Genomic DNA, 12,774 nt, shown 5'->3' with positions numbered 1-12,774 from the left:
GGAAAAAACAAATAGGGAAAAGGCAAGCAGCGAAACCAACATCCATCGCTTAGTTTAAAGAATCTGGTTCGAAACCGCTGCCACGATTATCAGCGGAACCAAAACCCATCGCTAACGCCCTGATCGGGATGATATGTCTGCGCAAGCACCATTAGAATGTCTGCAGCACCGAGTCACTTGACAGCTTTTTTTCGTCGCTGGCGGACGTATGGTCACTTTACGAAGGTTGACGAATGTACAGCAAAATTACGGTCTTCCGAGCGCTTGAAGTTGACGGCTGTTCTGGCAGTGCCAGAGACCGACAGCTAATGAAGCAAACACTGCCAAACACTGCTTGACGCCAGTTACTTGAGAGTAATCTTAAAAGAGTGACAGAGCCCCAGGCAACCAAGAATGTCACTCGGCATAAACATTATTGGCGTTGTAGCGCGAGTTCTCTCTCTAACACCCTCCCTCACACCTTAACATCACCACCTTTTCTTGACTATCATTTTGTGTACATCCCGTTCTTGAAAGAGTCTACACTTCCATAGTCACTGGTATGGTAACACACTCTGGTCATTGGCACTACTGCATTAGTGGCCATCTTGTAAGTTTTCTTCTCACCAAGTCTTCCCTACCACGTCTTTTTTCATATTATTTTAGTTTGCGATCGGAGAAAGTGGTATGCTGATGGAAATGCCACGATCTCCTGAGTGCGGCGGTTTCATCACTAATCCTTCCATCCGAGCTCTTGAAGAAGTGCATCGAGCTGAGATGTAGACTCCTGTGGATGAAGGACGATGTGAGGAAGGATCTGTTGAATGACCTTTTGGTGGCCAGAGGGGAGAAGGTTGTGTCGTAAGCTGAGAGTTTCTTGAGCCTACCATGATTGGTGAAGGTGAGTGAGATTTGACGTACGTATGGATGCCGAACTTCACAATGACTGAACCAACATGTTGGTCGTGGCTTTGTGTTCATTTGAGACAGTGTCCAGCTGGATTGAGATAAAACTAGTCAACGTCACGTCACAATGGGTGAGTTGTGGCATAATATGTAGAAGTTCTTGTACTTGGACGTCAATACTCTCATTCGGTGATATCACTTGCAATGTGAACACTGTTGATGGTTCAAAGTAAACTGGTATTGTAAAATAAACTGCTTAAAACTAGAAACGCTTCTTGACAACTCCTTTGCTATCCATCGTATACTCGTGCTTTTCATATCATACAGTAACGAAACGCCAACACTGAGCTTAGTTTATATAGGATTGTGTTTAGTATCCATGGCCTGTATCACCGTTAGTCGTCAATCATCAAAGTTAAGATCAAAAACACTTACGTCCAAGGCTTCGTCCCATCTTAGACATCTCCTTGGCCTGAGTCTGCTTCATCTTAGCCCGTCTCGAATCCTCCTTGGCCTCAACCTCAAGCCTCTTAACATGCTCCCTCGCATCACGCACACTAAGTCTAGCCTCTTCAAGAGCACGATCGGCCTCACGCTCAGCCATCTCGGCGCTTCTTACACGCTCTCTGGCTTCGAGAACAGCGGGATCATGCTCATTGCGGTTTCCGCCAAACTTGGACAAGAAACCACCGCCGGAGCTGCGACGGCTGGGTGAGCGAGATGAAGAAGAAGAGTGACGGTCGTAGGATGAGGCGGAACCGCGGGAGTGGCGGTTGTGACGAGATGATGTGCTGGCTCGGGTGGGTGTTGGTTCGGTGTGCTTGGAGCTGGAGAAGAGACCGTGTTTGCGAGGGGGTTCTTCCCTGATGGGCTCTGGGGAGGGTTCACGACGACCGAAGAGAGGCATGATTGTTGTAGAAGTAGTGGTGGTGTATAAGTGGTGGTGTAAGTGAGTCTTTGTGAGAGTATAAGTGGATAAATAGAATGCTTGTTTGATGGAGAATAGAAAGAAGCTTTTCATTAATCTGGGCGACTCTTGGCCTCTATTTAGAGAAATTCATCCCCATGCCAGTATCCTACTTACGTTGATGATGGAAACCTGCTTTCTTTCTCAGAATAACTTCATCTCTACAGATAGTATGTGACGTCAATTGATCCCTGCGAAAAAGGGTGTCAAGGGTCCAACTCTTGGCTGGACCAATCATGAAGGGGTTATGACACAGATGTCATCTTTTGTGACGCAGACAGTGGCGGTTTTTATACTGCATGTTTGTTTCAGGAATATATTACTGGTGATTAGAAGTGTGGGTGAGATCATGGTTTGGAAGATCATTTCTATGCCAAGATTATAAGGAATGAAGCAATAAACGTTTAGACGGTAACACTACGCAACAGTTGACAAGACTAAGATCGTAGTGGATCAAGATCTACTGTCAAATCGAGAATTGACTTTTTAGTTAGCATAAACGGGTATACACTAGACTGCCTAACAGTTGGCCCCAATTCCCGAGGTAATACAATTCATCTTTTCGTAATACTCTTGACCAAGCGTGGCTGTGCAACTTCCCCTCTCTCTCACAATCGTCATTGTTTCTTTTAGAATGTCTTAATCATTAAGAATGTATGTATAGAGGATGTGACAAAGTTAAAAAAAAAAAGCAGTCAAACATGGAAAATATCTCGTCAATTGTTTCGACCGATAAACACCCCTTCCCAGCAGTCTACTCCTCTTCCTCTTTTTTTTGCACAGTAGACTTTGTTTGTGGCAAAAGTCAAACATGCTAAAAAAAAAACCCCGCGTAAAAAGAACACCGAAAATGATAAGAGTCCCTATGTGCAAATATGCAGCACAATATATACAGTTGTTGAAAAAAGACGTCCTCTCTCGTGAAGAAAGAAGACGAGTAGGTAAAAATAAACGAAGCCGTATGTCGTTCAATCAGTGGGGGTTTGGTCGGATGTCAGGCTCGTATTTTTCGATTAAAATGCTCGTATCGTATCGTAAAAAAGTTTCTTCTTCTTTTCTTCCACAAATTACATGACGGTGCACTTGCTCTCCTCGCGATCCTTCTTGACGCTGAGAGCAACACGCGCAGCCTCGGTAAAGGCCTCGTTGACGCCCCTGTTCTTCATGGCGGAGCACTCGAGGTATCGCTGGGCGCCTATGCGACGCGCCACCTCGAGACCCTGGTCGTAGTTGATCATTGGCTTCTTCTCCCGGGGTTCTGATTCGTTGGCTGCTGCGTTTTCGTCTTCTTCGCCTTGCTCGCGGAGGTCGCACTTGAGGGCTACGAGGACGAGTTTTGTGCCTGGGCAGTTGTCGGCGATTTCGCCTACCCATTTGGACTCTACGTTTTCGAGTGAGTCTTTGCTGTCGACTGAGTAGCAGAGCATGATGAGATCTGTGTCATCTAGAAGGGGGGTTAGTTGGAGGATGGCGCGTAGGGAGAGAGGGGTAAGTACCGTAGGAAAGGGATCGTAATCGGTCGAATTCTTCTTGGCCGGCTGTGTCCCAGAGAGAGAGTTCGATGTGGACATTGTCAACAAAGATGTCTGCATCGTATGATTAGATTATGCGCTCGATGTAAAGGACTCATGGCATCGTACCGTGAACGTAATTCTCGAAAACGGTAGGTTCGTAAACCGTTGGGAAGTAGCTATTAATCACATTAGTCTCTCTGCGATATCCCCTTGACGCAATATCAAACGCACCCTCTAGTAAAGACGTTGAGCAATGATGTCTTTCCGCAAGCACCATCACCTAGTAGAACCAGCTTTCGCTGAACGGTCTTGGATCCTCCACAAAGAGCAGGCATTGTATCGAATCGTGTGATGTGTGTGTGGTTTAATTAAAAAAAAAAAAGAGAGAAGAAAAGGTCGAAAGAAGAGAGAAAAGTAGGCGTTGGGGGCGCAAAATGTCGCAAAGAAATAAGTTGAATCTCGGTTCGTGGAAATGCCAAATGCACCCTGTCCCTTTGTTATCGTCGGATCGGAAAAAGAGTTAAAAAGTGGCGTGCGCGCGTGTCGATATCGGAGCGAGAAGAGAAGAGAAGAAAAAAAGGAGGGTGAAGTTTGTTTTGGGGGAGGTTCGTTCGTTTGTTCGTTGTTTTTGAGAATCGATAGGGCGAATTGATGCGAAAAAGAAGTGAGGCAATGAATGCAATGCGAATGAGAGAGAGAGAGAAGTTGAAAATGGTAGGGATTGGCCCAGGGATAGGGAAATGAGAGGGGAAAAAAGAAGTGGAAAAGGGAATGGGACAGTGGACAGCGGGCTGAACTGACCGGGGGGAAACCAAACCCACTGAACTTGGCCTTGAGTTGGTGGAGTCGATAGCGCTTGAACTGCTGTAGACTAGGACACTGTCATAAATAATCATACTCAATTTAGCCTTCACTTATTCTGTCTCTATTAAACAGTCTCCCCTTTTTCCCAACTTCTTCTTTGCAGTAGCGCCTATTTAATTGGTTCCACAGGGAAAACCTCAAATTAAAGTAATGGGTTTGGCTTGCGGCGGCTAAGGAAAGTCAAGATTCGATAGATTCAAGCTTGATGATATAGATTTTACGTAGATGGTCATTCGGTGGCTTGAAGAAAGGTGAGTCGTGACTTTAATTGTCCTTTGATTATGTTGTGAGTGCTAAACACCAAGGGCAGATTTAGTATCTAATATGGGGATATTGATTGGATGTCTTGTATGATTAAATCAAAACTCCCTTTCACACCGACATAATCCATCTCCTTATTGATCCATCTATTCCACGCATGCACTGACAATCACAATCTCCAGCACAAGTGAATATGGTCCGGGGCTGCTCTGTGGGCATAAGAGACGAAAATATGGACTACGCCACTTTATGCCACTTTAGCCATCTTTAGTGATTTATAACCTAAAACCAATGCCACTTTAGACTAGAGAATCATGTTTATTATCCGTGACCATATTCATAGTCGCAACTGTCCGATACTTCATTAATACTGCAAACTAACCCTCTCAAACGCCTAATCATCGTCCTTTTGATATCCACGGCGTGCTCCGCCACCCATGCGCTCCGCCAGTCCCTTATTTCCAGCTTGCTGATGTAATTTATTCACGAATCCACGATCACCGCCGCGCTCTCTAGCTTTATCGTCTGCTTCTCTGGCTGCTTTCTCTCGTGCTTCGAGTGTAGCGAGGCGTTCTTGACGATCGACATCTAACTCGGTTGCTGCGGACTGCATCGCTGCTAGTTTGCGCTGGCGCTCTTCTTCCTTGGCTTTGTCATCCTCTTGTGGGCGTCGGTCGCTGTAGCTTCTTCTTTGGTATTGGCGGTTGTCCCGTGGTTCATCGCGACGGTTGTCTCGTGGGCGCTCATCACGGCGGTCATCGCGATGTCGTCTATCGCGACTATCGCTATCGTGTCGATGTCTGTCTCCGCTACCACGACCATCCCTGTCGCGTCTATCCCCATCATCTGAATCGTCGCGTCTTCGTCGTGAATGTCTGTCCCTGCTATCATCCCTGCGTCGCCTGTGCCGATCCTCTCTTGAGCCGTCACGTCGACGCGGACTTTGCGATCGCGAGTAAGACCGTCTCCTTCTGTGATGCCTATCCTCTCCATCGGCGCTTCGGCTGCGATGACGATGCCTCCTCCTGTGTCGGTCTTCCTTTCGTCGTGACTTGTCCTTCTTTTCCTCTTCTATACCTCTCGATGCAAGTAGCTGGCGGCGTCTAGCCGGGTCGTTCATCATGCTTTCAAAAGCAGCTTGTTCCTGCCGTTTCATAGCGAGCAAGGGGTCTTCGCGGATCTTGGAAGCTGTGTCGCGCGCGGTATTGGCATTTTGCATCGCCATAAAGCTTTCGGTGCCTGCATCTTTCTCCAGCTTTTTATGTTCGGTGCCTTTGATAAGGTTGTCGATACGTCGCTTTCCGAGGAGGTATGCTTCGGTTTCTTCTGTAGTGCCGGTCTGCCCGTCGTTGGGGCCTTGGTACATCCATTCTACCCGATCGACTTTCTTCTTGCCGCCCGCGGCCTCGAGCTGCCGTTGCACTTCCTCCTTTGCGCGTTCCTCCTTGATTTCTTCGAGGCGTTGTTGTGTGCGTTTGCGCTCGGCGAGGGCCTTTTGTTCCTCATCCCAAACGGCCTGTTGATTGCGCCGGAGCGCGGGATGGAAGGACTTCTTCAAGTTGAGATCGCCGCCACCCATTTTGTGATGATGTATGGTAGATAATTGAGTGGCGAATGATTCACTGACCAAAAAAGTCTTATCAGAGCTTATCGGTGCTTATCTCTTATCGGCCACTTACTACAATCACTCACAGGCTCACAGTTGACGGACGGCAGTGACTTCTTGTAACTAACTCGTCAAGGTTCAAACAAACTCAATATTACTTGCCTAAAGAAATAAAACCTAGTTACTTTATGTTACCTAAATTAGACCTGCTCTTAGGCTATTTATTTCCTCTATCCTAAACTCAGGTCAAGCTTTCTGCTAGGTACGTTCTCAAAGGCTATAAAATAGAACTCTCGGTGCCTGCTCGCCTACTGCCCAGTACATCCTTCTCTAGCTTTTTGTATTCCGTGCCTTTGATGAAATTGTAGATGCGCCGCTTTCCCAGCAACAGTGGGTGGATGTGTATGAGGATGGTTGTTCTTTGGAGAACCAAGATCATTAGAGTTCGATACCTCAGTGCAGAAGACACGAGCCATGCATAGGCAGCTGTCCTCAGTAACTTTCCAGAAGTGGGCCACCTTGTTTGACTGGGCTTGAACACAACTCCGATTTAGCATGAAACGACGCTCGTGAGCAATCGACAAATGCCTGAACCGTATCACCAAAATCCACGTATGGTTGATGCCCCGTCCTCTGCCTAGCCATTCTATGGAAGATCTTCCCCGTTCGACCTGCAAATCTTGGAAGACTTTCGTAGTTCGTATGCCGGTGTTGCCCATTCGTAGTTTCCACACATTGTGTCATGAAAGTAGCGTCCCAATGAATTTTACATTGTATTATACAGTCATGTCTATGATATCTCGAGAAATCGCCCGATCCCAAGTACCCACGTATTCGTACATTCGTTCCAAGCTCTTTTTACCAACTGGCTCTCTTGACACCAGGAATGTTTCCAGCCATGGCCTCCATTCGAAAGTTGTACTGCGCAAATTTTTAGTCCAACCATTCCATCTCGTTTTTTTCTGGGTGCCTTACTCGTGACATCTTAAAGTCGCTCAGAATACCTCGTCCCTGTCCACCCATGATACATCTGTTTCGGATCTGTGTAGGTCGGGTGTAGCAGTGCATCTGCGTCAATTGGATTTGGGCTTCGGCACGGACTCGGGGTGGGAGGGTTGTGTTGCGGATGATGTATCGGAGAGCTTGTCTGTAGGAGTCAAGATTAGTGCTTGTTCAATTCGTCGTCGTCGTGGGAAGAGTTTTTGCGTACCGCTCTGTCTCGTTGGCCTCAAAGACCTTACGCTTTGTGTGGTCGCGCAGGGTTCGGACGTTGACGAAGCAGCCCAGATCGAGCTTCTTGGCGCGGAACATCGACATGATGGGCAGATTTGGCGGGGATTGTCGATGATGAAGCTGGTTGGGAGATGTTGCGCTCGTCGAGAGCCAAATTCGAGGTGGATTATGTTTAGCCGGGGAATTGCCGGCAGTGCAGAGATGGGAACCAACTCAACTATTGAGCTATGACTGGAGATGTTGGAGGCTTGATGATTTGACTCATAAAAAGAAATTAGAAATCAGGCAATTAATTCATCTCATGCATCCTGATGTGAGACCGAGTAAGAGAATTCTTGTAGTTATTGTTGATTTTATGATTGACAGGTTTACTTGGACGTAGTGCATCAATATCACAGTGTAGGCTGATCTATACAACCAGACAACAAGAGAATAGTCGGACCACCTCCAATTTCGCTACTTCATAATGAAATAAATGGTTTGAATTATTTGTAATACTCAGATCGTTTTAGGTATTCAAATTGTTATATTGAACGGCCATTTCACTATTATACATAACTTGAACTTGTGATCTAGGGTAACATGTTGGTCACTCAAAGGATGATCCCAAAGCGTCAGGGATTCATGCGTCCTGGAATGTACGCAGCTCTTTCTTGGCTAGCTGTACGATTATCTAACACCAGTGGCTGCATAACCCAACCCGCACAATCAACCTGAACATTTATTTTCTTCTTTCTTCAATGTATCACAACACTTGATCATTGACATCATGGATCCTAGCAGGGAGAATCTCCTCAATGGAGCAGATCGAGACAGCGACACTGAATCAGACATTGACGCAACTGATTATCTTAATAAGAATGTCACCACTACTCAATCTCAGGCTGCAGCCAATTCCCAACGCCGACTGCGACCGGCTGGAGGAGTCTTTCGACGATGGCGCACGAAGAGATGTTGTCTGATCATCATCGGTACTATTGTAGTAGGTTGGCTTCTTATATCAGCAATTGGAGCTTTTGCTTGGAAAAAGATTAAAACACCTCCTGCTGATGGACAATCACCACCATGGTATCCCAGCCCCAAGGGCGGTACAGCAAAGAACTGGGAAAAAAGCTACGAATTGGCTGCCAAGATGGTCGGCAAGATGACACTGGCAGAGAAAGTCAACATTACCACCGGAACTGGTTGGAGTATGGGTTTGGCCGTTGGAACCACAGGCGCTGCTACCAACGTTGGTTTCCCAGCTCTAGCTCTGCAGGACGGTCCGCTCGGAATACGCTTCGCTGACAATGCGACTGCTTGGCCAGCTGGAATCACAGTGGGAGCTACTTTCAATAAAAGATTGATGTATGAGCGTGGAAATGCCCACGGAAAAGAAGCAAAAGGAAAATGCGTCAATGTCATTCTCGGTCCTGCTATCGGACCTCTTGGAAGAGCTCCTGCGGGCGGGCGCAATTGGGAGGGCTTTGGTCCTGATCCTTATTTGCAAGGTATTGCAGGCGCAGAGACAATCCGAGGTATCCAGGATGCTGGTGTGATGGCGACTATCAAGCATTTCATTGGCAATGAGCAAGAGCATTTCCGACAGGCGTGGGAATGGGGTCTTCCCAACGCCATCTCGTCCAACATTGACGATCGAACACTGCATGAGATTTATGGATGGCCTTTCCAGAACGCTGTCAAGGCTGGTGTTGCGAGTGTAATGTGTTCGTACAACATGGTCAACAATTCCTACGCATGCCAGAACTCAAAGCTTCTCAATGGTATACTTAAAGATGAGATGGGCTTTCAGGGTTTCGTTATGTCGGATTGGTTGGCGCAGAGATCTGGTGTTGCAAGTGCCCTTGCGGGATTGGACATGAGTATGCCTGGTGATGGACTTAAATGGCAGGATGGCGATTCCCTTTGGGGACCACGCTTGACACAGGCTGTTCTCAACGGTTCCTTACCTGTGGATCGACTGAATGATATGGCGCTTCGAATCGTTGCGTCGTTTTACCAATTGGGCCAAGACAAGGACGAGAATAAGGGCCCCAACTTTTCTTCTTGGACGTATGAGGAAAAGGGAGTTCTCGCACCTGGAAGTCCTTCGCCTCAAGAGAAGCAGGTTGTGAATCACTATGTGGATGTCCAGGAAGACCATGCCGAATTGGCTCGACAGATTGCCATTGAAGGAACAGTTCTGCTCAAGAATGAAGGGGTACTTCCTCTAAGTCGAAAGGGTCACCTTGCTAATTCCGACTCAAAGAAGAAAGATGGAAAGATAAAGATTGGCATTTTCGGCGAAGATGCTGGTCCTGGGAATGGAATCAACTACTGCCCCGATCAAGGATGTAATGATGGTACTCTTGGGTCAGGTTGGGGCAGTGGTGCAGCCGACTTTCCCTTCCTGATCACTCCTGTTGAAGCTCTGCAGAAGAACTTTAAGAAAGACAAGGTCCAAGTCAGCGAATTCCTCTCCAACAAGATCAAAGATCTTAAGAAGATTAAAGAGCAGGATGTCTGTTTGGTGTTTGCCAACTCTGATGCAGGAGAAGGGTACATTGGATGGAGCAGTGTTCGAGGCGATCGCAACGATCTTTTTCTCCAGAAAGGAGGCAATGCGCTCATTACACAAGTCGCGGATAATTGTGGTGATGGAACTGGAACGACAATTGTGGTTATCCATGCTGTTGGACCTGTTGTCGTGGAGAGCTGGATTGACCACCCGCGCATCAAGGCCGTCTTGACGGCTAATCTACCTGGTGAAGAAAGTGGAAATGCGATCGCGAGTATTCTATTCGGCGACGAAAGTCCAAGTGGAAAACTGCCATACACAATCGGCAGATCTCTCGCTGATTATGGTCCAGGCGGACAGGTGTTGTACCTTCCCAACGGGGTGATTCCCCAGCAAGACTTTGATGAGGGTTTGTACATTGACTACCGGCACTTTGACAAGTATAATGTCGATGTACGATATGAGTTTGGCTATGGATTGTCGTACACTACCTTTGAGTACAAAGATCTCAAGATCTCCCTCGAGAAAGCAGTGTCGCAACTTCCAGCCTCGCGTGTTTCGCCGTCGAGTGCGAAACCACCAAAGTTGGATGATAAGATTCCTGATGTCAAGGAGGGTCTTTGGCCTAAGAATATTCGGAAGCTGAAGAAGTGGATTTATCCCTACATCGACTCCGCCGACGACATCAAGAAGGGCGACTATCCCTACCCCGAAGGTTACGATGTCGAACAACCGCCTTCTCAAGCAGGAGGCGAAGAAGGTGGCAATCCCGACCTATGGAAGACGGTTGTGACTGTCTCCGTCGTGGTAACCAATAGTGGCTCTGTAGCTGGCAAAGCTGTGCCTCAATTGTACCTGTCGTACCCCGAGACGTCCAAGGTAGACCATCCCGTTCGGGTACTTCGCGGATTCGAGAAAGTTTCTCTCAAGAAGGGCGAGAGCAAGACTGTCGAGTTTGAATTGACGAGGAGGGACTTGAGTTACTGGGATGTTGAGGAGCAGAATTGGAGGGTTACGGATGATGGCGAGTTTACGATTGCTGTGGGAGAGAGTTCGAGGGATTTGAAGTTGACGGGGACGTTTAAAGCTAGCACAGCATTGTAGTTATGTAGATTGAATTGACTTGCTGTGATGCCGTAACGTGTGTTTTATTTTCCATTCTAATTATACGCTCTCAAAAACTCTACCAAGGCCATCATAGCCATGGCTTGCCCATAAGGCATACTCGTTCGGGGAATATCCTTGTAGTGCTGCAAATCATGTCCCATACCCGTACCAAACGAAGTATTCAGCAATTCTCCCTCGGGACTAATATTCTCCAACACAGCCTTGATTGCTTTCACAGCTACGTCGGAGTACTCCTTTCCGATGTATCTCTTCCTCTCTGCTTTGAGAATACCGTATGCGAAACCGGCTGTTGCGCTGGCTTCCACGTAGGAGCCTTCTTCTTCGGGGACGTCGAGAAGGGTGCGCCATAGACCGTTTGCGCATTGTGTCTTGGCTAGAGCTGCGCATTGGGAGTCGAGTGTGGAAATGAGGTGGGAGCCGATGGGGTCGGAATCGTTTAGGCCGATGAGTTCGAGGAATTCGGGGATTACAATTGTGACCCAGCTGTTTCCTCTTGCCCAGCGCGCATCAGCAAAGTTGTGTCCGCCTTCCTTAAAAGTCCAGCCGTGGAAAAAGAGGCCTGTCTTTGTGTCAAAGAGGTACTGGATGTGTAGCAGGAACTGCTTCTTTGCTTCGGCGACGTAATGCGGTCTGTTGAGGACAAGACCAATCTTTGCGAGGGGCATGACTGTCATCATGAGAGTATCGTCCCAAAGCTGCTGCTCATTGACTTCGAGGTACGTAATATGCTGAAAACCACCGTACTTGGTACGAGGAAGATCATGCATTGCCCACTCAGCCCAAGCATCCAACCAAGGGAGATATGTGGGGTTTTTAGTCTTTTCGTAGACAAATGCCAGAGTGAGAAATACAGCCATTGTGTTGATGTTTTTTCCCTTGTGGCCTTCTTTGAAGCGGGCGCTGAACCAGTCCTCGATGATTTGGAGGTACTTGTCCTCGCCGGTCATCTCGTAGTACTTCCAGATGCCGTACAGACCAACACCGTGGGTCCATTCCCAGTCGTTCCAGCCTTTTGTGTCGATAATTTGGCCGTCGGCTAGGGTCATGAGGAATTCGCCTGTTGTGTCTTTGATGTTGACTAGTTCGTGGATGAGTTGTTGGATTTGGGTGTGGACGTCTTGCGACGCAATAGAATGGACGTGAGTAGGCATCTTGGCTGTATAGTGACTGTACACTTGTCAATTGAGAGATGAGTGAGCGAGGAAGAGAGATCAGCGGGGTTGAGAGAGTGAGGTTATTATTTAACCTAGATGTTCATGGATCCTCATAACCGGGGATTTGGTAGCTTTTACCGATGTTCTTTGCTTGGCATGAGGTGCTCGGTCCGATGTATACCGAGACTGAGGAGTGTCTGTCTTTTCTGTTAATTGCGAGCCTATGAGTGTCACTCTTGTCGTCTTCTCGTAAAGTAGTGTCTTCTCCGCATTCTGACACCTGTGGGGGTGGGGCAGAAGCTGGGGGTTGAAGATTGAATGGGGGTGGAGATGATGAAGAATGAAGAGTACATATGACCATTAAGAGCTTTGCATGGGTGTTGTGATTGATGTCTATTTTGATATACAAGTAGGAATATAGCAAACGTGAGAGAATGTTGAGATGAAGACGGGCATCAAGTGAGTCAAATGATAGCACTGAAGACAGTGAGTGAGTTAGCGCATTATCGTCGTATCTTCAGTGGATCTCCACGGGGGCATGGGCTACTTTATTCCAACCCCCCACTAACTGATCGGTGTTGAGGCCGCCGCATCTTAAATACAACCTCGGAGGATTGTCTCGGCAGTCATAATTTAAGGGTGGCATGTATGCATGCTAAGTAAAC

The 12,774-nt window shown here is 47.4% G+C and overlaps 6 protein-coding genes across 6 annotated transcripts; 1 reads left to right on the top strand and 5 right to left on the bottom strand.

Annotated features, from left to right (window-relative positions):
- Window positions 1–1,101: 1,101 nt before the first annotated feature.
- Window positions 1,102–2,145, bottom strand: EDB82DRAFT_493573 (uncharacterized protein). The gene is made up of 2 exons (XM_025731243.2): window positions 1,321–2,145; window positions 1,102–1,269 (listed from the first exon to the last, which is right to left on the bottom strand). Exons 1-2 carry the CDS (start codon window positions 1,904–1,906, stop codon window positions 1,256–1,258), a joined length of 600 nt encoding a protein of 199 aa, XP_025587516.2. The 5' UTR covers window positions 1,907–2,145; the 3' UTR covers window positions 1,102–1,255.
- Window positions 2,146–2,919: 774 nt separating this feature from the next.
- EDB82DRAFT_473098 (small GTPase superfamily) lies at window positions 2,920–3,701 on the bottom strand (the record flags this gene model as incomplete). The annotated part of the gene is made up of 4 exons (XM_025731254.1): window positions 2,920–3,296; window positions 3,349–3,438; window positions 3,493–3,542; window positions 3,598–3,701. 4 exons carry the CDS (start codon window positions 3,699–3,701, stop codon window positions 2,920–2,922), a joined length of 621 nt encoding a protein of 206 aa, XP_025587517.1.
- Window positions 3,702–4,885: 1,184 nt separating this feature from the next.
- On the bottom strand, window positions 4,886–6,070 carry EDB82DRAFT_522376 (Pre-mRNA-splicing factor CWC25; the record flags this gene model as incomplete). Its single annotated transcript, XM_025731266.2, has 1 exon — window positions 4,886–6,070. One exon carries the CDS (start codon window positions 6,068–6,070, stop codon window positions 4,886–4,888), a length of 1,185 nt encoding a protein of 394 aa, XP_025587518.1.
- Window positions 6,071–6,955: 885 nt separating this feature from the next.
- On the bottom strand, window positions 6,956–7,414 carry EDB82DRAFT_473096 (mitochondrial 37S ribosomal protein uS14m; the record flags this gene model as incomplete). The annotated part of the gene is made up of 3 exons (XM_025731277.1): window positions 6,956–7,018; window positions 7,073–7,244; window positions 7,308–7,414. 3 exons carry the CDS (start codon window positions 7,412–7,414, stop codon window positions 6,956–6,958), a joined length of 342 nt encoding a protein of 113 aa, XP_025587519.1.
- Window positions 7,415–7,885: 471 nt separating this feature from the next.
- On the top strand, window positions 7,886–10,966 carry EDB82DRAFT_493565 (glycoside hydrolase superfamily). Its single transcript, XM_025731288.2, has one exon. It carries the CDS (start codon window positions 8,100–8,102, stop codon window positions 10,929–10,931), a length of 2,832 nt encoding a protein of 943 aa, XP_025587520.2. The 5' UTR covers window positions 7,886–8,099; the 3' UTR covers window positions 10,932–10,966.
- A 21-nt stretch (window positions 10,967–10,987) lies between these two features.
- On the bottom strand, window positions 10,988–12,106 carry EDB82DRAFT_522373 (Six-hairpin glycosidase-like protein; the record flags this gene model as incomplete). The annotated part of the gene is made up of 1 exon (XM_025731299.2): window positions 10,988–12,106. One exon carries the CDS (start codon window positions 12,104–12,106, stop codon window positions 10,988–10,990), a length of 1,119 nt encoding a protein of 372 aa, XP_025587521.1.
- Window positions 12,107–12,774: the final 668 nt, after the last annotated feature.

This window comes from Fusarium venenatum, assembly GCF_020744135.1.
Source record: "Fusarium venenatum strain MPI-CAGE-CH-0201 chromosome Unknown EDB82scaffold_1, whole genome shotgun sequence".
NCBI classification, from domain to species: Eukaryota; Fungi; Ascomycota; class Sordariomycetes; order Hypocreales; family Nectriaceae; genus Fusarium; species Fusarium venenatum.
Note: the sequence above shows the minus strand (reverse complement) of the source record. Positions and strands in the feature narration are given on the sequence as shown.